Source organism: Anomaloglossus baeobatrachus, chromosome 2 (genome assembly GCF_048569485.1).
Source record: "Anomaloglossus baeobatrachus isolate aAnoBae1 chromosome 2, aAnoBae1.hap1, whole genome shotgun sequence".
NCBI classification, from domain to species: Eukaryota; Metazoa; Chordata; class Amphibia; order Anura; family Aromobatidae; genus Anomaloglossus; species Anomaloglossus baeobatrachus.
The window spans coordinates 569,790,033-569,817,642 of record NC_134354.1 but is presented as its reverse complement, the minus strand read 5'-3'; the positions used below and the strand labels follow the sequence as shown (position 1 = coordinate 569,817,642).

The following is a 27,610-nucleotide window of genomic DNA, read 5'->3' as shown; positions in this document are numbered from 1 at the left end:
CTCCTGGCAGGGCTGCCGACGCACTCACCACTGCAGCCTTCCACGTGTTTCTTCAGTTTCGGCTCCTGCGGCCCGAATGTTGCACAAGTCTCCTAGCTACGTGCTTAGGACGTACATGCTTACTGCTTCTTAAAGAGGCAGTGCACGGACTCCAGAAGTGTTCCCAGCCTATGGCTGGAAGGTACTAGGTACTCTCCCCTGCAGGGAGGTGCCTGAGCAACTTTAGTACATAGTCCGTTCCTTACCAGCTAGTAGTTTTTCAGGTCCCTGTTCCTGAAGCTGTCTCATGACCTTGTACCTGATCCTGTCCTGCTTACCAGAACCTGTCCTGTGGCCTGGGAACTGTCCCAAGAACCTGGACCTGTCCTGTGATCCACCATCAAGGTGCTCTTATAGTACCAGAGCAAGATTTCCCCAATGAGGTCCCCCAATCTGGAAAGAACGGAAGGTCGCAAAAAAGGTGAAAAGTGTGTTACAGAAGTGGGATAAGAAAGAACACCCTTTGTCATTCATACATCTGTGTCTAAAAGAAGGTTTCAAAGTTTACCGTTAATTCATGGGCTACTAAATTTCTTTTTGATTTATTGCATGACTTGATGTATTCTATACAACTCACATATGCCAAGCTGATGTACTCCACACAACTCATATATGCTACTTCATTATAACATTTACTTACCAGGAAAACACTAGATCAATTCCAATATAGGAGTTTTCTACTGTTTTGGCACCGCAAGTGCTCTGCAAATGTGACATGGCGACAGCAAACAATTCCATCAAAGTTTGCACTCCAAAATGTCACTCCTTTCCTTTTGGAGCTCAGCAGTGTACACAAACAGTAGTTTTTCACCACATATGGGGAATCAGCGTACTTAGGAGAAATTGCACAACAGATTTTAGGGAACACCTTCTCCTATTACCCTTGTCAAAATAAAAAAAATTGTGGCTAAAGCAACATTTTTGTGGGACATATGTGATTTTTTTTTTTTCATTTTCACGGCTTAACGTTATAAAATTCTCTTAAAAACCTGGGGGTTCAAGACGCTCATCACACCTCTAGATAAATTCCTTGAGGGGTCTAGTTTCCAAAATGGGGTCATTTTTGTGATGTTTCTACTGTTTAGGCACATCAAGGCTTATGCAAATGCTCTGCCTTGCCTTCCAAGCACTGCCGTGCACCCAAACAGTAGTTTTCCAGCACATATGCGCTATTGGCGTACTCCGGAGAAGTAGCACAAAAACTTCATGTTGCATTTTCTCCTGTCATCCTTGTGAAAAAAAAATGGGGCTAAAACAACATTCTTGTGGGGGAAAATACAATTTTCATTTTTTCCTTCTACATTGTTTTCATTCTGATGAAGCCCCTAAAGGATTAATCAACTTATTAAATTGTTTTTTTTTGAGAATTTTGGGGGTGCAGTTTTTAAAATGGTGTCACATTCTGTTGTATAAGCCCCTCAAAGTGACTTCTAATGTGATGTTGGCCCTAAAAAAATTGGTTTTGGGAAATTTGTTGGTGAAATGAGAAATTGCTGAAACAGTTTTAACCTTTCTAACTTCCTAATCTAACTTCCTAAAAAAAAAAATTCAGAAATGATGCTTATGTAAAGTAGATGTGGTAACGGTTATTTAATTATTTTTTGTGACATAACTTTCTGGTTTAAGGGCATAAAAAGACAAAGTTTGAAAATTGTTTTAGACATTTTCTGATATTTTTACAAATAAACACAAAAAAATATATAGTTCAAAATTTACCACCATCATTAAGTACAATGTGTCATGAAAAAACAATCTCAGAATCAATAGGATCTATTAAAGCGTTATTACCTCATTAAGTGGTCAGGAAGGTGAAAACAGGCTGGGTGGTGAAGGGGTTAATCACAAATGATTTATAGTTTTTCATAACATTTTCTGTATAAACTTTCTGCCTAGCTAATTTTTCTTACCCTTCCATTACTGATCACAGCAATCTGCCCAGGCATTAGTTTGAGAACTTCACGACAGTACAACTCCTGAGTGCGAAGTATGTCTACACCCATAGTATTATACTTCTTTTCAAAAGCATCGTCGTCCATTTCCTTCGGAAACAAGAGAAATTGCTTTGGTCAGTTAAACTTTCCTTACAATATCACATAAAATTTAGCAAAAGTAAGACAGGCAAAATAATAATGTAAATATTGAATACTATTTGTAATGTCTGAAACCATTAACCAGCAGGTACAGGGTGGATCTGCAGGTTAGTAGCGTTATGAAGGTGCCAGGCAGCAGAACTGATGAAAGTTCGGCACCTGAGTGAAAATTAACTTTATTTCTTCAGTGAGCTGCCGGGATTCAGTCATGCATGCGTGACCAGAGCAATTACAGTCACGGCTCACAGAGAGGTCAGCAGCTGTAAGAATGACCCAACACTGATTGACAGCCAGTTTTACAGTGCATCAATACAGAGCTAATATTTGGGCTGTGCTTACTGCCTCCGGCCGCTTGCAGTGCTGTAAGTGGTGACTAATTGCTCTGGACACACCTGCATGACTGAAAACCGACAGGTTCCTGGAAAAATAAAGTTATTTTCCTGGGTGCTACACTTTCAGCTCTACGGCGGGGCACCTTCATAACAATACTTAATCTTTAGATTAACCCCATATCTCCAGGATCATAGTGCTGTTAGACCTGACATGTTCCCTTTGACTGTTGATTTTCTCTAATCCTGAACACATTTATATATGATGCAAGCTTTCAGAGATGATGAGCTACCATCTTGTATTCCCACATATTATTTGTCTCAGTATTATCATTTTTATAGTACATAAACACAACTGCGGGTTTCACACATCTATGAAACATGGACCATTCTCAAATCAGGCAAATCAGCGATAAGGCCAAGTCTTCAGATGCAAGAATGATACATTTCACGTATGTATGAAACCTGCATGAAAACAATCTTTTTCCTCAGGAGCCTGTTGTGACATTTTTTTATTTTTCTTTGTGTTTTTCCCTACCCTCAGTGGTAAAACAAAAGTAGATAACTCTGTAAAGGGAATCTATCAGTAACGTCAAACTCCCCCAAACTGCACAAACTTCCAAGATAGTCTTTAAAATGTAAATCCATCAACACCTTAATATCATCTATCTGTTGCAGCCTCTTTAGCTTGATTGATGGCTCAGCGTCTTTATATCTTGTATCTGTTGCTGAACAGAAGGGAGATCAGCATTTACACTCTCATGCAAACGAGGTGTTAAGTGCTCTGGGCTTGACAGAGCATCAACAAGCCTCTGCCTTCCTAGGTTGTTTCCCAGAGCAGCACCAGCCTCTTTAGCTCACTGTCTTTGTGACATTAGGCGCTAGCTAGCAAGAAAATCAAACAGCAAGTAATCAAGCAAAACAAATAGTCTGATAGTGGATGAGGAAACAATTTCTCGGGAATCAAGAAACAAAGATATAAAAGGTGTTGCTGAATTTAGATTTCACAGATCTGCATTACCCTATATGTGGTTTGAAAGGGGGGTGGGGATGATTCTACTGACATACCTTTTCATCCAAAATCAAATCTAGTTACGTTGTTCCATTCCTATCGGATACCATTCTATAAGGAATAGATTTGTAAAATATGATGTACACTTCTGCACTGCATTTCATTTATGATCCAGATTGTGTGTAAATGATGGTGTTCTCAGACAAATCTGTAACCTTCATTTTGTGCATCTAGTATTTTTGTTTTCCATCCATTTTTTCCTCAATAATACTAAAACTAAAGCTAAAATACGAGCATGAACGGCGATACAACCGATGAGCAAAAAGGTTTAATGTCTCTTAATGCAAAGTTATGACAAGTTGACTCTCTTAAGTGGCACTGATTGTTACTTGAGATGCACTTATTTTTATAGACCTATATTTATTTCTACACATTAAAGACTGTGACTCTGATACTCTTCATTTGTGTGAACGATGATTTAACATCGGTGTACCGACTGAAAGGAGATGTATCATTGAATTAAATTCCAAAATAATATGTTCCAGTTTTAATCTATATGTAAATTCTAGAAATGACTTTATATCCAAGTTTTGATTGGCAAGAAGAAGTCCTTCAGAACCTTGATTAGCATTTGTATTGAGGAAGGGTCAGAGACCAGAAGCAATGCAGAATACACAATTTTTGTCTACTCATTCATGAAGTAATCTAGCTACTCATTTGTGAAATCAATTCCATACTTAGACTGAATTTTGCTTAACTGAAAAGCAATAAACTTATATTTGCTATGGCCATTTCTTAATACATTACAATATTACATTTAGCAAAAAGCAAAATAGTGTTACGTATTAAAGTTCAAAGCTTACTCTTATCGACTTTTCCCTTATAAGCAATACAAACCAGAATGTTAGGTAACATATTCCTATGGATAGTGCTAATCATGTTTTAAGTAGCATAAAGACATTTTTAATCTCAATTTTGGTTTTCTCCAGTCATATATGTAACAGGAAGAAAATCTAACAAATGGATTACTGTAACTTCCAAATTTAGAAATAGAATTTCCCAAAAACGTAATGTGTCATCGAAAAACAAAAAAAAGAAAAGTATGTTGCAAATTAAGGAATTAAGGACCAAAAAAATAAAAAGTTAAATCTAATGTGGTGTACAAAAAAGAAAAAGTAATTTGCTTTATTAAAATAGCAAAATGGGTTAATGATCTGCAAGAAGATATCAAAGGATGTATCAATTTAATTCACCAAAATCATCACCTTGAGCTTCAGCAGTCTTACGGTATGTGCAGAGTCTTCTTAGAGAGTTTTAGTAACAGAAACTAAGCAGAACCTCCAAGAACCTTCTCACTCTTTCCCGACAAGGTTTTTGGCCTAAATCCCGCTCAAAAACCTTTATCTGCACAATCGCCGTAGGCAAACAAAAGCCTTGGGAAATTCTACAGTGAACAAAACTATAAATGCAAGACTTTTGTTTTTGCTCCCATTTTTCATGAGCTGAAATCAAAGATCTTCGAGTTCAGCTCATGAAAAATGAGCAAAAAAACAAAAAATGTTGCGTTTATAGTTTTGTTCACTACTAGTGCTGAATAGAAAATTGAAGACTGTTAAAATCATGTAGACTCAAGAAGAACAAAAATTGACAGACAGAAAATGTCCTAACCCAAAAAGATGCCTAACACATTGATTACTCTTTGCTTGCCTGATTAGTAACCAATTGGTCCCATTGAAAAAGCAGATAGTCCAGCATCTATGGAGGTCTTTATGCTCTTGCCTCTTAGATGCTGAAGTGTTTTGTCAGTTTGCTGCGCACAGAAAGATCTCTGCCATCAAGAGTAGTGAGCTAATGATTTCTGTTTTCTTCATTCAGTCAGTCATATTGGTATAGATCTACTACAAAGCCAAAAGCCATCATCGCCCCACTAACATTTATATTATATCTCCTGGTCCTAACTACAGACACTTCAGGTTTCCTTCACAAGGACCAGACATTTTCTAAAGTGGCAATGATTGTGATCCATTCAATCCTTGGGTTCCGTTTTCATGTTCAGTTGTGATCAGTTTGGAATGGATCTAGCATTAAAAACAAACCTGGGTCTGTTACAAATGGTGCATAAAAAAAAAAAAAAAATCACATACAAACTTTTGTTTATATTTTGCATCCGTTTTTGTTCCATTCATAATAGATCCACTTTTTGGAGGTGTCGAACACCTCTAGTGTTCTGGACATTAAAAATCAGATCCATCAATAGAAAACAACATATGGCCATTCATTATTATCCGTTTCCCATAGACTTCAGTGTTAAAACAAACCAAATCCAGCTGCTTTTTTTATATCTAGACAAAAAACATTGTGCACACTAGGTTTTTTTGATCCAGCTTAGAAACAGATTGCAATTGGAAAGGAGGAAAATGGCGGATATTTTAATACATTCCCACCCACACTCAAATGGATCATCTACTGGATCATTTAATTTCCATTTTTCTCAACCATGTTGACATAGCCTTAGTTTACTAATCACATTGTTTATACACTGCTGCAGGCTTGTAGCAAGAGTGATACATTATTTTTTAACAAATACATATGTGTATTTTATTTTTCTTCTACCCATCTTAACATCTGGGAATAACAATAACATGTGGGACGATATAGAATGGAACAAGTCTTCTTTACAAATACTTTTTCTTAGAGTTGTGTTCCTGTAAGTGAAATGATCCTGAGTTCTACTTTGAATACTAAAAAATGTGATCTGTTTGTCCAGAATTGTGACTTACTTAATAAAAAACACAATTTAATTCAAACATAAGTTAAGCCACTTCTGTCTTAACGTCCAGTAAACATCCATAGTGCAGGTAGAAAAAGTAAGGCTGTATGCGCACTGAGCATTTTTCCGCTGCATTTTTGCGCGTTGTTCGGGTGCGTTTTTGGGCTCAAAACTGCATGACTTTGCTTCCCCAGCAAAGTCTATGACTTTTCATTTTTGCTGTCCACACAAACTTTTTTTTTAGCTGCATTTTGTAGCTAAAAAAAAAATAAATGGACATGTCAATTCTATCTTGCATTTTGCTGCGTTTTTCACCCATGCAATCCATTGGAAAAACGCAGCAAGATGCAGTGATCAAAAACCCAGCAAAACGCAGCCAAAACCGAAACGTGGTAAAAACGCATGCTTTTTTTGCGTTAGTGCGTTTTTTTGCGGCCAAAAACGCACAAAAACGCAGCATCAAAAAAACGCTGTGCGCACATAGCCATAATGACTTTTCCAAGAGCTAAGTCGCAAATGGTTAAGTTGAAATAACACGTCAGTGATTCTTCTCGCCCAGGTGCTGTATCAAACTTTATTGTGTGTCTGTTAACATCAGTGTGACTTCAGGTTTTCATCATATCTAAGAAAAAAAAAACCTGATGGAGGTGTCTATTGTTTCTCTTAGCCATCAGTTAGTGAAAAATTGACAGCAATATGATGTCATCTGTGTCGTCAGGAGTAGAGTTGAGCGGGATGCCAATAATCCAGGGCCGGCGGATCATTGACAGATTTAAAAATAAGTCCGATCCGCTCCGGAATCCGGTGCCCATATAAGTGAATGGGGACCAGAATCCGGAGGTTAAAAACGTTTGTGGAGGGGCTAGGGGGCTAGGAGCGAGCGCGGCATACTCACCAAGGCGCTGTCATCGCGGCACACTCTTCCGGGTCACGCTGTTACCTTCTGGAGCCGACAATTCAATATTCATAGTTTTCCCCGCCCGGCGCATGTTAGTTGCAGCTAGACACGCCCCCACCCTGAGTGGCAGCGTGTCAGCTAACTGCAACCAATCACAGGCGCCAGGACGGCCGGTGGGCGGGGAAAGCAGTGCACTGTCGGTCAGTTCACGGTGGTAAACACTCAGCAGCACAGCTATAGCGTGCGGCTGCAGCCCCAGCTGTCACACTGTATCTGTGCTGTGTATACAGTGCCCAGAGTCCCACGTGCGAGGCCGGGTGCTGCCATGGCAGACTCGCGTGAGACCCTCGCATGTGTGATTCCGGTGAAAGTAAAAAAAAAAACAAAAACCGATGCGATGCCAGTCGGGGTAATAGCAGGGGCGCACGGCTTCTGCTAAACCCAAGGTTAGTGTGATGCCACAGGCGTCTATCAGATACCTGCATCACACTAACCTGTAAGTGACAGTAAATAAACACAGATACAGAGAACAATCCTTTATTTGGAATAAAATACAAAACACCCCCTACTTCACCTCTTTATTAACCCCCAACACCCTGCAGCTCTGACGTAATCCACAGGAGAAGTCCCACGCCACCTCAGCTCTGCTACATCTGAATATCACAGAGAGCGGCATGACCGACCGCTCTCTGTGAGCTCCAGGGAATGAGTGAGCTGCGCATTGAGCAGTGACGTCACTCAGGTCATTTGCGATCACAGCTGGAAGTTCCCACGGTCCTTCATCTGTGATCGCAGGTAACCTGACCTCAGGTGGAGGTCACTGAGTTCACAGACCTGTATCTCCTAGCAGAAAAAGCGCCGTTTTTTTGGCCAAGAGATGCAGATTTTGTGCTGAAATTTTTATACCAAATTCCTGCATCCAATCTACACCTCCTGGCAAAAAAAACACGCGGTGTTTTGATGCAATTTTTTGCCGCGTTTTTTGCCGCAGTTATTTTGCCGCTTTTTTTGCCAGGAGGTGCATATTTGGTGCTGAAATCGTCTGCACCAGCTCTCAGCACCAAATTTCCACCTGTGGCAGAATTTGTTTTTTTATTTATTTTTGGGGGCCAAGGGATGCAAATTTGATGCTGAGATTTTTACACCATATTCCTGCATCCAATCTAGACCTCATGGCGAAAAAAACGCGGTGTTTTGCCGCAATTTTTTGCTGCGGTTTTGCCGCAGTTATTTTTGCCGCAGTTTTTTGCCAGGAGGTGCACATTTAGGGTGGCTTTGCACACTACGACATCGCAGGTGCGATGTCGGTGGGGTCAAATCGAAAGTGACGCACATCCGGCGTCACTTGCGATGTCGTAGTGTGTAAATCCTAGATGATACGATGAACGAGCACAAAAGCGTCGTTATCGTATCATCGTTGCAGCCTGCGACATTTCCATAATGCCGGTGCCGCGACAGGTACGATGTTGTTCCTCGTTCCTGCGGCAGCACACATCGCTGTGTGAGAAGCCGCAGGAGCGAGGAACATCACCTTACCTGCCGCCGGCCACAATGCGGAAGGAAGGAGGTGGGCGGGATGTTTACATCCTGCTCATCTCCGCCCCTCCACCGCTATTGGCCACCTGCCGTGTGACGTCGCTATGACGCCGCACGACCCGCCCCCTTAGGAAGGAGGCGGGTCGCCGGCCAGAGCGACGTCGCAGGACAGGTGAGTGCATGTGAAGCTGGCGTAGCGATAATTTTCGCTACGCCAGCTATCACAAGATATCGTACCTGCGACGGGGTCGGGGACTATCGCGTGCGACATCGCAGCATCGGCTTGCGATGTCACAACGTGCAAAGCCCGCCTTAGTGCTGAAATTGTCTGCACCAGCTTTCAGCACGAAATTTTCACCTGTGGCAGAATTTTTTTTTTATTTTTTTTTTTTTGGGGGTCAAGGGATGCAAATTTGATGCTGAGATTTTTACACCATATTCCTGCATCCAATCAAGACCTCCTGGCAAAAAAAACGCGGTGTTTTGACGCAATTTTTTGCCGCGGTTTTTGCCACGGTTATTTTTACCAGGAGGTGTAGATTGGGTGCTGGAATATGGTGTAAAAATGTAATAATCACACAATTTACATCCCTTGGTCCAAAAATTAAAAATAAACAAACATTTAGACGCTATTTTTGTGCGGTCTTGTGCCAGGAGGTGCAATTTTGGTGCAGGATTTTGGTGTATTACATCACCAACAAATTTGCATCTCCTGGCAGAAAACGGTAATGAAATGGTTTTCACACTGCTGGTTTTTGGCTGTTTTTTGCCAGGAGATGCAGATGTGGGATAAAATTACACACACATGCACGCTCCTGTCAGAAGTGTGCAGCTGTGCCGGTGATGCGCTGTCAGACTCGTGTGGGTCTGACATCACCCGGCACAGCCTGCTGCTGTCTGAACATGAGCGTGCATGTACCTAGCAACACATGCACGCTCCTGTCAGACTCGTGCGGGTCTGACATGACATCACACGGCACAGCCTACCACTGTGTGAACATGAGCGTGCATGTACCTAGAAACACATGCACGCTCCTGTCAGAAGTGTGTGCGGATGATGCAATGTCAGACTCGTGCGAGTCTGACATGATATCACACAGCACAGCCTGCTGCTGTCTGAACATGAGCGTGCATGTACCTAGAAACACATGCGGGTGATGCAATGTCAGACTCGTGCGGGTCTGACATCACACGGCACAGCCTGCTGCTGTCTGAACATGAGCGTGCATGTACCTAGAAAGTTGTCACTGTATGTCAATGTACCTAGAAACACATGCACGCTCCTGTCAGACTCGTGCGGGTCTGACATGACATCACAGCCTGCCACTGTGTGAACATGAGCGTGCATGTACCTAGAAACACATGCACGCTCCTGTCAGATGTGTGTGCGGCTGTGCTGCGATGTCAGACTTGTGGGAGGCCCTCGCAAGTGTGACTGCTGCCTAAGATAAACCGCATGCGTTTTTTTTTTAATTTAAATAATTAAAAAAAAAAAAAGACGTGCGGTCCCCCCAATTTTCATTCCCAGCCATGATAACGCCGGCTGGGGGCTGGTAGATCTACAGCCCGCAGCCGCCCGGTATAGCTGCATCTATTAGATGTGACCATTCCGGGGCGATATCGGCTCATCTTAATTGCCCTGGTGCGGTGGCAATCAAGGTAATAGCGGGGGTTAATAACAGCGCATGGCTGCTATTAAACCCCAGGTTTGTGATGGCACGGGCGTCTATGAGATACCTGCTTCACAAACCTGTAAATTACAGTAATAAACAAGACACAGAGAAACCCTTTATTTGGAACAAAATACAAACACCCCTCCTTCACCACTTTATTATCCCAACACAGCCCTCCAGCTCCGGCATAATCCACAGGAGATCTAGCGAAGAAACATACAGCTCTGCTACATGTCAGAGTGAGCAGCCATAGAGCACGACTGCCCGCTCTGAGTGCAGCCTCTTACTGACCGCAATAAGCGATGACTGCACGGCAGAGACTGTCACAGGCTGGGGGCGCGTCAGCCAGGAACCAATCACAGCTGAGAGGACGGCAAGTGTGCGGGGAAAACACACAAAGCTGTGTGATTGTGTGCATAGCACAGGAAGTGAAAGCGCGACCCGGAAGCAGTGTGCCGCCATGACACCGAGTCTCTGTAAGTATGAAACGCTCATTTATTTATTGTTTTTTTTTTTTCATTTTTATTAATTGCCGGTTCCGGATCGTGCAGCTGGAATCCTGCGCCTGGATCGGGCCCGGAAATAGTGCTGAAACCGCGCGGATCCGGACATTTACAGTCCGGGCCCACTCAGCACTAGTTAGGAGTAGAGAAACACATGTGGAACAAACCAGAATATGAACTAAAATTTAGAATCCTCAAGGTACCCCCTTACACACTGATCTACACACGAGACTGAGCACTTACAGAGAGGAGATCGGAAGTATTGGTTTCACGGTGCATTGACTATTAAAGGGGTATTTCCACAGTCTATCAATTTTATCAATAGCCTAGTATCCTCAAACTAATGGTACTAGTCCAACAAAATCAACTTACTTGGTGGTTCCAGTCTATTTTGGTGCCCTTTCGTCTCTATGTGTATCCTCCTTTACAGTGCTTAAAGGGTGATCTTGCTTATGTGGGAAACTATATTTGCCCATGTTGCCCCATCTAATAAAAAGTTAATCCATGTTGCTTTGACAAGAGGGCATTTTACTATGTTTGAGTGACAGATTTATGGATGACTAATACTGTGATTTTTTTTATTGTAAAATAAAGATGATACCACTTAACTGAAAAAGAGGAAACCATGCTTGCACTGCTCCTTTGAAGCAAGAGAAACTGTGGTAGCCCGTAGGAGATAGAACATGGACCTATGCATGGCCGGCCAAAGCTATGGACACTAGACTGCATATCATTTCTTAGCAGAGAGATATAGCAGCGGTTAAGGGAGGATTTAGAGAAAGAGTTTATCATCATCGACTGGAGGATGAAAGGTTAATAGAAAAGGATTATGGAGAAATGGAACACTTTGTGCAATAATGTGTATTTGCAAAGATAGAGGAGTGCAAGTTGACAACAAACTGAACCCCAATTGTAATTTTATCTAATTTAAAAAAGGCACATATAGCATGGATACTGTCAAATCTGTTCTCAAGAACGACTGGTGGTGGGTGAACCATGCCTACCGACACGTCACAGTTATAGAAATTGTCTACAAGTTTAGAAAATAAACTGCTTCTACTCTCCCTAGCAGTGGAGTCCTGTTAAGATCATTCCACGAGCATAACGGGCAAACCTCACCTCAAAGAGGTGAGAAATAACCCATGAATATTAGCAAAAAACCTATCGAAGACACAGTTTATAAGCCTACTAATAAATACGAATAGTGTTTATAGAAGGACACCACAAAGAATCTATTGCTGCCTAAAATAACATGGTAGACCATCTCAAACTTCTCCAAGATGACCCGGATAGATCACTATGCTTCTGTGAAAACGTTCTATGGGACAAAAGTGAAGTTTTTATGCACAAATCTTCAACGTTATGTTTGGAGGAGAAGAATACCAACATCAAAATCCTATCCCAAATGTGATGCATGCTGAAGTGAGCATGATAGTTTGGGGTTGCTTTGTTCTTTTAGGTGCATGACATCTTGTAGTCATTAAGGCAACAATGAAATGAAAGGGGGAGCAAACTATTTTACGGTCCATGATGTCAAGCTGAAGAGATATTAGGTAATACCTTAAGACAAAGAACACAACCCACAATAAATCAATTAAAATCATGACTGAAAAAGAAAAGATTTTGTTTTAGAATGGCCTAATCAGAGTGCTGCCCATAATCCTTCTGAGAAGTGGCATGACCGGAAGAGAGCGGTGGAAACGAGACACTCCAGAAATTCTGATAACATTAAATACCTTTTTCCCTGAGCTATGGAAGTTTTCTTACAGGTACAGGAAATGTTTGAAGAAGGTGACAATTTCTAAATGGGGTCTTCAGGAGTTTAATTTCAGAGGTTACTTACTTTTCACCTGCAGTGTAGATGTTTACTCATTGTGTTCGGTAAAGACACAAACAGTACAACTGAATGTTTCTAGCTTATTTAGATTGTGGCTTTATTTAAGACTTGGATAAAAGTCTGAGCACATTTATTAGTAATCAATGCAGAAATATAGGTAATTCCAAAGAGTTTATTTACTTTTTCTTACAACTGTCACAGAGAAGGTACAATAGTGCATATAATAGATTTAGCAAATGTTTAAAATTCCCTTCAATTTCCTGAGGTAGAGAAGAATAAAACTGCTGCGTTTAATGGAATTGAAAGTATGTCGGCAGCTAATGTATACTCACCTTGAAAGAAATCACAGAGCAATAAAAGCATGCTTACCGAAACTAGGAAATCTTTGATTTTCTGCCCTTTTGTAAGTGCATCCTTAGTTTCTTCTTTTGAAAGCTTTGTAAAGAACGCCAGCATGTTATGGCTTTTCTGTGTAAGAAGAGCGGCCCAAATGGCACGGGATATCAACGTGTTTTCTTCAGTCATTTTGGAGGTGGGATTATTTATGATTCCAAGGCGAGCAATAGTGCTTTTTTTCTGCCCAGTAAAGGAAATAATAAAACATTAGAGCAATAAAACCAAAAATATTTGAAATGAAAGAACTTTATTAAATACACTGATGAATACATTAATTAATTGGTGGAGGAAGGTTGAGCTAGATGGACCTAGGTCTTTTTTTCAACCTACGTAACTATGTAACTACATTATCAATTCTACATTCTTGCCAGTGTGTTCAACAAAGGTAGACTCTACTGTAGGAAAATGTAAAACTTATATAATTAATGGTTTACCCTTTGTTTCTTACATTTTACATTTCATGCAACATTCTGATTATTTGGGTTCGCTCACATCAGTGTATAAGAAATTTGCATTGATTATCATCCAGAAAGTGGGGCAAGTGAAATCCATTTGGTGTTCCATGTTATGCGAGAGCTATCTGACTGTGTGATTTTTTGTCTTACCTAGCTTGTTTCCCCAGCAGCTCTTATTATATAATTATTTACAGGACCATTTTACAGTTTCCTATGCAACAGAATGGTAATGTATCTGTAAAAAATAGATGGCATATGCTGTCGATTTTTTTCCTTGCACCCATAGAATTGCATTGCCTCGCCTTGGGAATACTCAGCAAGCTAAGATTTTTTTCCTCAGGCCAAAAACTGCAGAGAAGAAACTCCCAGATCAGCACTGCCTCATTGAATAACATTGTGAGAGTGCAATGGGATTTTTTTTATCGCATTGCCCTCAGCGCAGTTACAGTATATGCAAGTGTGAGCACACCATTTGAAGTTTTTTTTGCAGTGAATACATTGATCGGTGGGGGTCTGCCCACTGGGACCCACATTTATCAGCAATCCTTCTCATGCCATGTTCACATGATCATATCAAAAATTGCCTGCTTTTATCCAGAAAAAAAATGGAAGCATTTTCATCTGTGTTGCCATCTGTATGGCGTCTGTTTTTATACATCAGCAGGTAATACAATTTACAAAACTAAATACAGTTTTCAAGTTAAGAATTACAATGCATTAATTGGATGCTGTACGGATGAGCTGATCTTTTTTGCGCACCCATAGACTTGAATTTGCAAGTCACATGTGAAATACAAAGGATACTAGTGCATGCTGCCATCTTTTCACTTCGGACATTCAGTCCCTATGAAAAATCTGTCTAATTAAATAACATTGGAAAAAGTCCTGTCCGTGTGAGGTTAGTTTTTTCATTGACAGCAATTGCACCAAAAATACGGTGATGTGGACAAACGCTTAATAGCGTGGCAATGCGCATGCTGCTCCAATCACTCGCAAATGGGATGCTGTAAAAAAGCATAGCTCGGCAGCTCCCTGGAGAATGAATGGCCCGGCATGGGCACTGCCACTTTATTCTAACAAGTATAAAGTTCCCCATTTGTCTGATTTATGAGGTATGAAGCAATGAAACCCTGCCAATCGATACACTTTCTCCTGAGAACCACTTTAAGCAGTCACCAACAGTAAAGTGGTATGCTAACTTTAAACCCAACTAGAGAAAATATGAAGTTACAACTGAAAAAAATGAAAATATGACCTGGTAAGCTAGAATGGACCAAAGTTATATTCATCTCAGAGAAACTTTGATTTTTATAAATACTAAGTCTATTCAAAGTATGACTGGTAAAAAAGCTACATGTTGGACACCGTGCCTTACAGCTTCTACATCTATCACTTGAGTGATTTTTAATCAAACTGGTGGAAATGCAAAAAGAATGCAGGTAGCTGGTTTATTTTTCACATAGACCACCAGTTCAGCTTGCTGCTCTATTGATTCAGATGAAAAATGAATTAAAAAGCAGTCACACATCATAGTTTTCTTCTGCCTTATGATCATTCATGACTATCTTTAGCTAAAACCATGGTGTAGGGATGTGAGAATCGTGAACTATTAACCTGTTATGGTTATTAAAATCAATGGAATCGTCATATTATTTTTAGATATTCGACTATGCTTTGTAATAATAATAAGACTATTTGGATCTCTACACAATGCCTGATGGAGAGAGGGGACACAGAGAAAAAATGAATGCGGTGCATGGATCTATGTAATTTTACATTAGTGAACCACTTTCAGACTGCCCAATGTAAAATGACATATCCATACAACACATTCATTTATTTCTGTGTTCTCTCATCAGGCATGTGTGTACAGAACCAAACAGTCTTGAAGGCTTGCTACTAGTCATCACCATTTCAGTTACCCATTAAGTGGAATCTGTCATTAGTATCAATCCTCCTGAGTCGTGTATATGGGAATGCAGGTTATAGAAAGTTGAATAAAACAACACCATGATATCTGGGAACCAATTTCTTATTCTAAAGAAATCAATGTTTTTATTAATATGTAAACTAGCTGATAAGATATATGGTCTGGACACAGATCTCACTGAGATCTTATTTTATAATAAAGTGGGCGTTACCGGTGTGAGACATATAGATCAGGAGAGTAGACTGTCAGTCATTACATGTCTTACACTGGTAACACCATCTTTCACTTAAAATAAGCTTTAGAGACAGATTTTCGAGGAGATCTTAACAGCTGATTTACATATTAAGCAAAATGTAGATTTCTAGGGAATAAGTTATTCGATTGCAGATATATTCAAGGTAACATTTTATTCAACTTTCTATGATGTACATGCTAATGTAGACCACTCCGTTCCAAATATATGACCCCTTTTAAAAAACATACAAATTTTCTCTTCAACCAATTGGGTGTATACCACAAAATTCTTTTTGGGTGCGGCCATGTCTTAATTGGTCGGCATCAGAGAAGAAAAAGTATACACAGAACTCTTTGGTATATGCCCAGTTGGATGAAGGTGGATACCATAGGAATAGATCAGCACAGAAGAAAAAGAAATTGTTACAGAAATACTGGAACTGAGTGAATCAATCACTAACTTAAAAAATTCTGTGAAAGCTCTCTTTAAAAAAGTGTCAACCACTTAGGACTTTATTTTTATTTATTTTTTTTTTCAATCTACTGGTTAACAATGTGAAAATATACTTTTTGCATAAACATTTTTTTTTTTAGTGTGAAATTATTATTTTCCAGTAATTAAGAACATGACTAATTATAACGCAACAGTCGGTTTGTAAATAAAGATGGCTATAGTTCTCTGCAGAGCTTGAAAAATCGCCTTTAACAAGTCATGTTCTGTTTAATATATACAGTACTAAAGGAGAAAGCTTTGCCTTGCAGTTAATCAAAGCTGACAATGTCTAGAGCAAATGATGCCACAAAGTTTTAGCCCTGTGGTCAAGTCTAGATAATAACACTGAAGTTTAGAAGCACTGGTCTCCGATGCTAATAATTTAGTGTGACAGAGTGTTGCTTTCGGGGTCACAACAAAGAATATATGTTACAGTGAACTTAGTATATCTTACAAAATAGCTGACAAAATGGCAGGAAGGTTATGCTGCAAAGTCTAATTTTGCCGTTGTCTTTGTGAAAGCCATCTTTCCGAGTTAGGTGTGATACGTAGAAATCCTGACCTCACACAGCTTATTTGGGACAAATGCTTGGCAGCAAACTTGCGTTTTACTTAATCTAACAGGTTATGGAGTGTGATAGCAGAAAGAAATGACAATCTATTCTGAATATATTAGGCTGCTGCTTTCCGAAAACAATTTCAAGTGCAATAAAGGAAGTGATCCATAAGCGTGTGAAGGCTTCCAAATAAAAATGCTTCCATAACATCAGGCCCACACACTATTACTGCTACCAATCTTCTCCTTAATTCAAAAGCATTACAAATGTGAATGTTAACTATAGTTTAAGAAAAACTGTGAAATACAAAAAAAAAAAAGTATAAGAAGCCAGAGCTGCACAGGTTCGGTCTTCTGCTAAAGATCCAATATCTTGCAGAATTCCCTGCCACAAATTGTATTGGTAAAGGGAAGCTTTCATGCTAAACATGCAGTCTGATCAACTTTATGCGACTGCAAACTTGTGAATCCTCACAGTGGATAGTGTGAGTGCTGACAGGCCACTCTAGTCCTGGCACCGGGAGCAGATAGACACATGACCACAAGTATGCGATTTTCATACATGCGGTCACATGCTGACTAGATGTGTGTGCCCTCACTCAATACAAGTGAACTGAGCAAAGCCAGACACATCTAACCAGAATGTGGCCAGAAGTTTTCTAATTGCATAGTTGAAGTCACATTACCACTAGTGATTGGCAGACTCGCAGATATCCAAGCTATGCGAGTCTAACCGGATAAAAAAAAAAAAATTATCGGTTCAGGCTTGTGGAAGTTTGGGTTCTGCGGGTTCAGCCAGACTTTACGTAAAGCTCTGGTTCTGGACCTGGAATTGACCTTTTTCATAAAAGAATTTGGGTGTGCAAACTATATTCAATAATGCTGTTTTTACCCCCTGTGAGAGCCGATCAAACACTGCAAAAAGACAAAGCGATTTTATCCCGCTCACCTGTTCCTTGGAGACCACTAGACTGCACTGTGCACAGATGCGGGAAAGTCGACAAGGCTTGATAACATGAATTCCAAGGAGGGGATGCAGCAAACAAGTCCAGAAACTTATATTAAAAAATACAAAATTTTATTCCATAGGATTAAAAAAAGTCCATCATTAGGTCATAGCAAAATTGGAAACAGAGTTTCCAATTTTGCTATGACCCAGTGACTTAACCTGGTCACTAGTCTTAATTGTCAATCAATAAGAAGTGCACTGCCCCTTGGAAAGCAGGAAGCCAAAAGGCAGGTTATAGAGATATGCTCCTTAAGAATGAGGACGTGGCACTGCTACACAGCCCAGGCAAACTACATCCTCCTTTTAGAACTAGCATGCATTATTACTTTTCAGCTATCTCCATACAGCAAATGTATTTTTTTATAGTACTCTCCACGCAGGGCATTTATATAACTGTAAACCTCAGATATCTGCTGCAGATTTAAACACTATGAATCTGCATACAGGAGACTGTGATTCGGTTTGGTGAGCTGACAAAAACCTTTCTTCCAAGTCCTTTATTACCATACCAACCTTGCTGCGTTGCGGCCATCCATTAGCAATTTGCTGTATGTTACCCTTGCCCACTTTTTTAATCATGTATGTTATTTTTAAATAGAATTTAAAGTTTTTAATATTAGTTCTATATGTGCCTTTTTATATGCTTTTACATATATCTATTGTGTTGGACTATGTAATTTTTCCTATATGAGAATACAATAACTATATATCTATTAAATAGTACTTAAAGGGACAGGTCAAATATGCACCCAGAACCATACGCAATTCTGGGTGTATATTTCTAATCCCTGCCTAAGTGTCCCTGTATACACTAGCATACATAAAAAGATCTTAAGAAAAATTATTTATAAACATTCTTTATGATATGCTAATGAGTGCAGGGACTAGTCTCAAGGGCGTGATTTTCCCCCGACTAGTCCGCTCTCTTAGCAGGTTAGCACGCCCACAGGAGTGTGTTAACATGCTATTCACTGTCCATTGCTCAGCGTAATCAGTGGTGATATGCGTACCTGTGTCTGTTGTCACCGCCTCAGACGCCATGCTTAGGGTCAGTGTGCATGATCAGAATGGCCAGCACTTCCGGTCATGTGCACTAGACCTTTCGGAAGGTGGGACGTGTACACCCGGCTTCATAGTGCGCATGACTGGATGTGTCATTCTGATCATACGCACTGACCCTAAGCCTGGCGTCTAAGGCGGTGACAACGGACACAGGTATGCAAGTCACCGATGATGACGCTGGGCAATGGGCATTGAATAGTATGTTGGGCACTGAATAGTAAGTAGCCCCTGTGGGCGTGCCAACAAGCTAAAATGATGGACTAGTGGGGGGGAATAACTCCCTGTGCTCATTAGCATATCATAAAGGATCTTTACAAATACCTTTTCTAAAGATCTCTATACCTATGCTACTAGATGCTGGGACAGTTTGGCAGGGATTCGAAATATGCACCCAGAACTGCTCGTAGTTCTGGGTGCATATTGGACCTGACAGGTTGCCTTTAATCACCATTATTTTGATAAGTATCTTGACTAGAGCTGATGGAATTTGCAGAAAACCGCGACCGGCGGGTCCCTGCTGAATTTTTAAAAAAAAACCCGGATCGGGTCCAGAATCTGGTACGCATATTAGTGTATGGGAACCAGAATCCAGAGATTAAAAATGTTGGTAGAGGGAGATAGGAGGGTAGGAGCACACGCGGTGTACTCAATGGACCTCCATCATGGCGGCAAGCTACTTCCAGGTCACGCATTCCCTTACAGAGACGACAATTAACCCTCATTGAATATTCACTGTTTTCCACGCCCTCCGATGCGTGTCATTGGTTGCAGTTAGACGCGCCCCCACCCTGAGTGGCAGCGTGTAAGCTGATTGCAACTAATCACAGGCACCAGGACGACCTGTAGACAGGGAAAGCACTGCAGCTGTCTGTGGGTGAGTATCGTGGTATAAAAATAAATGAATCAAACAATAGGTGCAGGGTCCCCGTATTCTGATACCAGCACCGATAAAGCCCACAGCTGCAGTCCCAGCTGTCGGGCTTTATCATGACTGTGTCACAGACTTGCACGAGTCTCTCATCGCATCACCCAGCAGCCGCACAATCTTATGACAAGGGCGTGCATCTGCATGTAGTTCTATGCAGCTACACGCTCGTGTCCGGAGAGTGTGCAGCTGTTAGGTAATGTGATGCGAGACTCGTGCGAGTCATATGGTTCTTTTGAGCGTACCGTAAGGACAGAGTCACTCTTGCGCGAGTCTCGCATCGCATCACCCGGCTTGGCCTGACGCTCTCCAGACACGAGCGTGCAGCTGCATAGAACTACTCCTCTTGTCAGGAGAGTGTTCAGCCATGCTGAGTGATGTGATACGAGACTCGCGCAAGTCCCTCGCAAGTCTGACTTAAAATGATTTAAATACCGACGTGCGGTCCCCCCAATTTTGATATCCAGCCAAGATAAAGCCAGCTGGGGGCTGGTATTCTCAGGCTGGAGAGACTTAGCCTAAAAATATCAGCCTCCAGCCACACATAATTGCCACATCCATTAGATGTGACAAGCCCGCCACTTTACCGGCTCTTCCCAAATGCCCTAATGTGGTGGCAATCGGGGTAATAAGGTGTTAATAACAGCGCACAGCTGCTACTAAACCCTAGATGAATGATGGTAGGCGTCTATGACACCCGCATCATTAATCTGTAAATGAAAGTATAAAATCCAAAAACCCGCCGCCTGTATCCACTTTATTAACCCCAACATACCCTGCAGGTCAGACGTAATCCACACGAGATATCACGACGAGTCAGCTCTACTACATGTGAATATCACAGCGAGCAGCCATATAGCAGCATGGTTGCCCGCTGTGAGTGCAGAATGAATGAGCAGCGATGAGCGGTGACTGGATGCAGGAAGTAGTGTCACACAAGCTGGGTGCGCGTCTGACAGCAACCAATCACAGAAGCCAGGCCATCCAGTGTCCGGGGAAAGCCATGCATATGAATTAAGCGGCACAGGGAGGCAGCAAAAGCAGCGTACAGCCGCATGGGAGCAGCATACAGAAGTGCAGGAGCAGCGTGGGAGCAGCGTACAACCGGGCTGGAGCCTGGGTAAGTATGAAGCACTCACTTCATTCTTATTTTCTTTATTTTTTTACTTTGAGTGCTGGATCAAAACACCTGGAATCCAGGGCCCAGCAACTTTGATGCCATGCTGATCCAGACTTTTTCAGTCCGGGTCCGCCAGCCCTAATCTTGACTAGTTGCTTAAACGCGGTTCCTTAAGAGTGAGACAACCCCCTTTAAGACGACACATGCTTAACTAGTAATTAGCTAATAGAATACAGATGTAAAAAAGTGATAGTTTGCAAAGAACTATGTAGTAGCTTTTGTTAGATTAAGCAAAACGGTATTTTTTTGCAGCAGAATATAGGGTGTAAAGAATATTTCCAATAAAAACATCAAAACTGCCATATGATAGTGAATACATTGTAAAGTAATATCTAAAATTAGATACAAGTAAAATATATCTTTGTACCGTGTTAGCCAGTAGAGATAAAAAAAATTGTTTAAAAGAACTATGAGTCCTCAGTGGTTGATACCTTTTAATGGCTAACTGAAAAGATGGTAATAATTGCAAGCTTTTGAGACTACTCAGGTCTCTTTGTTGAGGATAAAGAATTGAGTATCCAAAAATACTTAATTCAGCCATTTCATAGACTCAGTTATATAGTTCAGTAGATGTGAACTAACACACATATTTGTGAATGCTTTTGTTTCTTACTAACATGTATATATGTATATTGCATATTCAGTGTATTTTCCTTAGACACAGTATATACCAGCACATGTAATTGTAAAGATGGCTGCTATTTCCTGTTCTACACCCAAGACAGATGGACAAAGGAAATTCCTGGAGCCTGGACTGACCAATCCAAGAAGGATGTGTAGATCTCTCTACGTCATGAAGCCCTGCCCTGTGATACTTGATTGGACTAAAACTTTTGTTTACACCCCCTTACTGCTTGGTCTAGAGTTTCTTTCAAACAATAAAAAACACACTTGGTGAAGAGCCAGTCATGGAGATAGATATAACTGACTTGCTGTGCAGTTATTTATTCTCGTGTGCACACATGACATTTTTAATTAGGAACAGCAGCCGGATATCGAGAGATCCTTTGAGTCTCATCATCATCGTCATTCTGACCTTGACAGTTGGCGCGCCAAGTGTGGGGCCACCGAGAAGAGTGAGTCAGAGCTTCCACTTTCCGGACGTCTGGGGCTACTCCACAAGTATCCAGGTGTCGCTCGATAGGATTGATCACCCTCCGTTTCACGGTAAGCATCATATACATTGTGTGTGCTGTTTTACCTGTGGATCGAGAGACACCTGGCGAAAGGGGGTGGTCACTAGTCCGGAGAATGGTAGTGCACCGGAGACCTAACGGTGTGACTGTCACTCGCCGGTGACCTAGAGAAAAAACCCAGACCCTATAGGTGCTGGCTTTTAGGTCTTTTGTATAGGATCCGGCTGTCTGTATTTAGAAATGGGGGGCTTTTTTTGAGTAGCTGTTGATTTATATATAGGTGTATGGTTAATCAAGCTTGTGATTTCTCTGTTTGGTTCTCGGAGAGTTAATTGCCTGTAGTTTTTTTCCTTCTTCGCTGTGAACAAAGAAAGCAGGGGGGGAAGTTATCAATCACCCACTGCCTGCAGTTTTTTTCTTCTTCACTGAGAGCGAAGAGGCAGACTGCGGGGGTCTGGTAGAGCCCAGGGACATCCATGACAGTCTTTCTATTGAGAACAAAGAATGCGAGAGGGGGGAGCAGAAGCCCACAGAAGCAGCTACATCCTTACATTCTTACACTAAGAGGAAAGTTTGTGTGTGTTAGAAAGGGGGGTTGATAGTGCCCACACAGACGCAGCTGCTGTCTTTGTTCTGTGGAGGAGAAGGGGGGTCAGTGTGTGTTGGCCATTGCCCACCGGCTGCTTGAGAAAGAGCAGAGATCGAATTACATAGCTACGTCCCTGCTGTCTTTTAGCTGAGAAACAAGGGGGGTGGAGGAGTGAAGAGGCATACACCGGGGGTTAAAACAGCGCAGCTCTTTGGAGTAAGGAGAGAGGAGGGGTCAGTGGAGGTGGCTGCAGCCTTTGTATAGTAAAGCAAACAGAGTTGTAATGATTTGAAAGAAAGACAAGTGTTATTTTGGTTTGGATTAGAGAGAAATTAACGGGTTCATGCATTTTTCAGTTTTTTTAAATTGTTTGTTTTTGAACAGAAGTATGAGAACTAACGATTCCCCTGTGTTGCGGATGACACAGCCACTGTTTGTTAGATATTAGATATTAAATATTAAATATTAAATGTTGAATGTTGGATAGATAATAAACGAGGCGGGAAGGGTTCTGTTAACTTAAAGTGGATTTAGCGTATTCCCCTGCGGTTCAGGCGCATGTCACTGTCTGCGTGGCAGACGAGGCGGGAAAGGAACTCACTTTAGTTGAGGTAAGGGTGCTGGAGTTAGCGGATTCTCCTGCGTATTAGACGCGAGTCACTGTCAGCGTGTTACAAACGCGGACGAGGCGAGAAAGGACTCCGTTGGAACGGCCGGTCCAATTAAGCACTGTATACTCTGTTCAAAAGATAAATATGTTGTTTTTAGTAGAAGCTGAGAACGCTGTCGCCCTAGTTACAAAAAACGGAAAAAATATAAAAGATTGCAAAAAGTTGTGTAAAATCGTTGGACTACCACTAGATGGCAGGCTGCAACCCATGTACTGAAGTTCAGATTAATCTCCAGTGAGAGTATCCTGGAGAACAAAGACCTCATTCACTGTCTGTTGCTGTTTGTAGAATCACTAAAAGTTTTTCTCTAGCGGTGCCTCATTGTTCTTCTCTAGAAGTCATTATATCTGGTGCTAATCAAATCTCTCCTTTGTATGCTGGAATGCAAATTTACAGGCACTAAAAGTATCCCTGGTTTACTACATAGTTCCAGACACTCCCAGTACACCCAGGGAGTCACAACATGGATGCTACACCCGGAAGTCAGGTGCCTGGAACTTCCTGTGGCAGCCGTCTTGCTACACCCACTGATGGCAGTACACCTCATAAGCCACACCCCTCGCAATGGCTCTTTGTTCAAAGCTCTCCACCCATCCCCGGTGGGAGGTGTTCTGTGGTATAAATGACTAACACATTTGAATAAGTATAAATTGTATATTTGTTTACTCAGCTATCCAATACATGTAAGTCAAAGATAAGTAAGTGAAATTTTTTACTGAATTGATAAAGTCAGAGATAAGAATGGAATGTGTTTTTCCCCAATAGTGACGTAAGTTTGGTTTAACCCTTAGAGTTCAGGATTTCACATTTTTAGTTTACTGCTTATACCGGAATAGGGAATATTAGATTTCATGGGATGTGCGATATAATTTGTGTTGTTTTGTTTTTAATGGCAATTTATTTGAACAATATATTTTTATTTTGTGACTCTATCACCTTTTCTGTTTTTACGATTATTTCTAAACAATTCATATATTTTTGCAGGTTAGTCGCCTAGTCACAGCTATCATTTAATCATGTCTCAGTTATTTCTACTATCAAAGGTTTTTCTTTTCTTTATGGATACTGTGTTGTTTATTGTAAGGTTTTAAAATTTCCCAGTAATGTATATTGTTGTGAGATATACGTTATTTTCAGTGTTTGTTCTTTTTAAGTTTTAGTATGCAGCTAATTTATTGCCTGCTGTTTTATTTTTTTTCTTTTAGGGAATACCAGTATAAAAAACGCTGAATTTTGCCATATTGGTAAATAAACAATTAAACAAGGGGGGAATAAGGTATTAATTATATTCTCCAGTTTCTTGGAGGGCGCAGCAGGCATATTAGATAGGTTTTGAAGCTGACCTTTTTCCCATAGGTTATGTTTACTAGATTACTATGAGGTATATCTGTTAACTGAAATAGGAAAGTCTTGTCTTATATGTTTATTTGTTTATTTGTTTGTTTATTTATTTAGTATTCTCAGTCATGTGAAGTATAGATGACCACTAACTGTATTATGATCAGAGATAAAGTTATAAGAATGATCTAATGTATATTTTTTAGTTTTTGTTTTTATAGATGAAACCAGATGGTGCTCGATTCTGCACTGGATATGCTGCTGTTTACACCACATGAAGTAGTCTAAATTCGACCACTCCCTCCAATCCTATTGATACAGGAGACAGTGATGCATTAATGCCTCTCTTGATGGGTAGAACAGGAGTGGGTAAGAGTCTTTAGAGGTGTATGTAGGTTGTAGATTTTTTCCTGTTGTCAAATGAATTAGGTATGCCGAAAAGAAAGTCTAGATCTGAGCTGATGGATTCGGATGGAGATCCTCGCACAGGTGCAGCTGACCAAGAAGCAGTGAACGGGCCTAGAGTTGAGAGTCTTTCACCAATACCGACCATGCCTTGATGACACCGGTCACGTCAGTGACTTCTGTCACTCCTTGTGTTCTTAAATCCCTACAGGAACAAGCAAAACAACAAGGGATGGAGTGTGACATGCAGGGAGCCAGCTGACTGAGGAAGGTCTGTGGACAAAGGGTGGTAAGCTTTGTCTGCCATGAGAGCTCTTCTTAATGATGGCCCATGTAACATCTGTGAAAGACAATTGTTAGTGTGTGCTTTGGTGACGCCAGGGTTCAGTACCCAGGTGGGTTGACTCACCCAGTCTTGTAAGACAAGTGCCTAGAACAAAGTGAGAAAAAACTGTAAAGAGTCCGTAGAAACACCCTGCACCTACTCTACCCATTCTTAGAGACTGCAAACTGATTATAGATGTATATTATGAGCACGTTGTATGCAAGTCTGTGCGTGTTGTGTAAATTTCTCTCCAGGTTTGGTCAGAGGCATTCCAGTGCAGAAAACGACATTATTGCTGAGAAGCACATGAAGGAGGTATGTAAAAAAAAAAAAATGTGTTTACAAAAAGTGTATATTTTATAGAAAAGTGGAAACTAGTAAATCATGTATAAAATGTATATGTTTTGTTTTCTTTTTGCAATAAGCAGGTCTTTATGTACGATGTTTTTTGGTTTAGCATAGACATGTATATTTTTATATAATTGACTGAATAGTGTGATAAACAGGTGTATTCTCCAATTCCAGATCTTAAATCAGAGCTAGTAGCATATGGTCTCCAGTCAGGAGACTGATTGATCCTAAAGGACAAGCGAGAAAGAGCCATGAGTCAACACTAGAGGAGCTGATCCAACCACAGAAACATCTATGGATCCACACCTCGCATTGCAGAAGGGTTAATCAACCAGAGCTGCACTGAGCGTTCTGCTCATACTTATCCTTTTCAGAAAACCCTGTACAGTCTTAGACCAGTATTGCCAGAACAGTTGGAAGAGAGGACTTAGAGAACCTTGAGACATGGGAAAGTCCAACTACAAAGGGTGAGGACTCGCCTAGGAGTCCTTGGTCTCAAACCGGTGAAGAAAACCCCTTTCCCCTTTCCGCCCATGTTTCAACGTTCAGTTAGGCAGGTTTTTTAACAGATCTTTCTACCTCTCTTCCTAAGGGAACACAGTACCCTTAGAATTTAGAAATGGCAGAAGTAAGTCTTTAGGGGGGACTGTTGAGGATAAAGAATTGAGTATCCAAAAATACTTAATTCAGCCATTTCATAGACTCAGTTATATAGTTCAGTAGATGTGAACTAACACACATATTTGTGAATGCTTTTGTTTCTTACTAACATGTATATATGAATATTGCATATTCAGTGTATTTTCCTTAGACACAGTATATACCAGCACATGTAATTGTAAAGATGGCTGCTATTTCCTGTTCTACACCCAAGACAGATGGACAAAGGAAATTCCTGGAGCCTGGACTGACCAATCCAAGAAGGATGTGTAGATCTCTCTACGTCATGAAGCCCTGCCCTGCGATACTTGATTGGACTAAAACTTTTGTTTACACCCCCTTACTGCTTGGTCTAGAGTTTCTTTCAAACAATAAAAAACACACTTGGTGAAGAGCCAGTCATGGAGATAGATATAACTGACTTGCTGTGCAGTTATTTATTCTCGTGTGCACACATGACATTTTTAATTAGGAACAGCAGCCGGATATCGAGAGATCCTTTGAGTCTCATCATCATCGTCATTCTGACCTTGACATCTTTATCAGGCATGGTATAACACAAAATCTGAAGAGTCACATATTTATACACAACAGGACTTAGAATAGTGCAGTAAAAAAAAAACAAAAAAAACCAAGTTATATAAAACAGAACTATCTCTATGGCAGGGGTGTAGAATTGGGTTTGTAATCCAGAGTCCTTTGGGGATCAGATTCTCCTTTTTACATTTGGATAAGAAAAATATGTCGCTGTCCAGTTGTGCGCGTTACTTCAGAAGTGTCTTTAGTTCCATAAAGATGCGGTACATTCTGGTATCCTCCATTTTGATACAAGTAAAATATATCTTTGTACCGTGTTAGCCAGTAGAGATAAAAAAAATTGTTTAAAAGAACTGAGAGTCCTCAGTGGTTGATACCTTTTAATGGCTAACTGAAAAGATGGTAATAATTGCAAGCTTTCGAGACTACTCAGGTCTCTTCATCAGGCATGGTATAACACAAAATCTGAAGAGTCACTTGCCATAGAGATAGTTCTGTTTTATATAACTTGTTTTTTGTTGGGTTTTTTTACTGCACTATTCTAAGTCCTGTTGTGTATAAATATGTGACTCTTCAGATTTTGTGTTATACCATGCCTGATGAAGAGACCTGAGTAGTCTCGAAAGCTTGCAATTATTACCATCTTTTCAGATAGCCATTAAAAGGTATCA

General features: G+C 40.7%; 1 protein-coding gene across 1 annotated transcript in view; it reads right to left on the bottom strand.

Moving 5' to 3' along the window:
- Positions 1-27,610, bottom strand: part of UGGT2 (UDP-glucose glycoprotein glucosyltransferase 2) — a 518,153-nt gene that overhangs the window by 199,040 nt on the left and 291,503 nt on the right. The window contains exons 21-22 of the mRNA XM_075336749.1: positions 13,057-13,263; positions 1,947-2,078 (exon numbers count right to left, since the gene is read on the bottom strand). Coding sequence (XP_075192864.1) covers positions 1,947-2,078; positions 13,057-13,263 — 339 coding nt within the window. The remainder of the gene's footprint in view (positions 1-1,946; positions 2,079-13,056; positions 13,264-27,610) is intronic.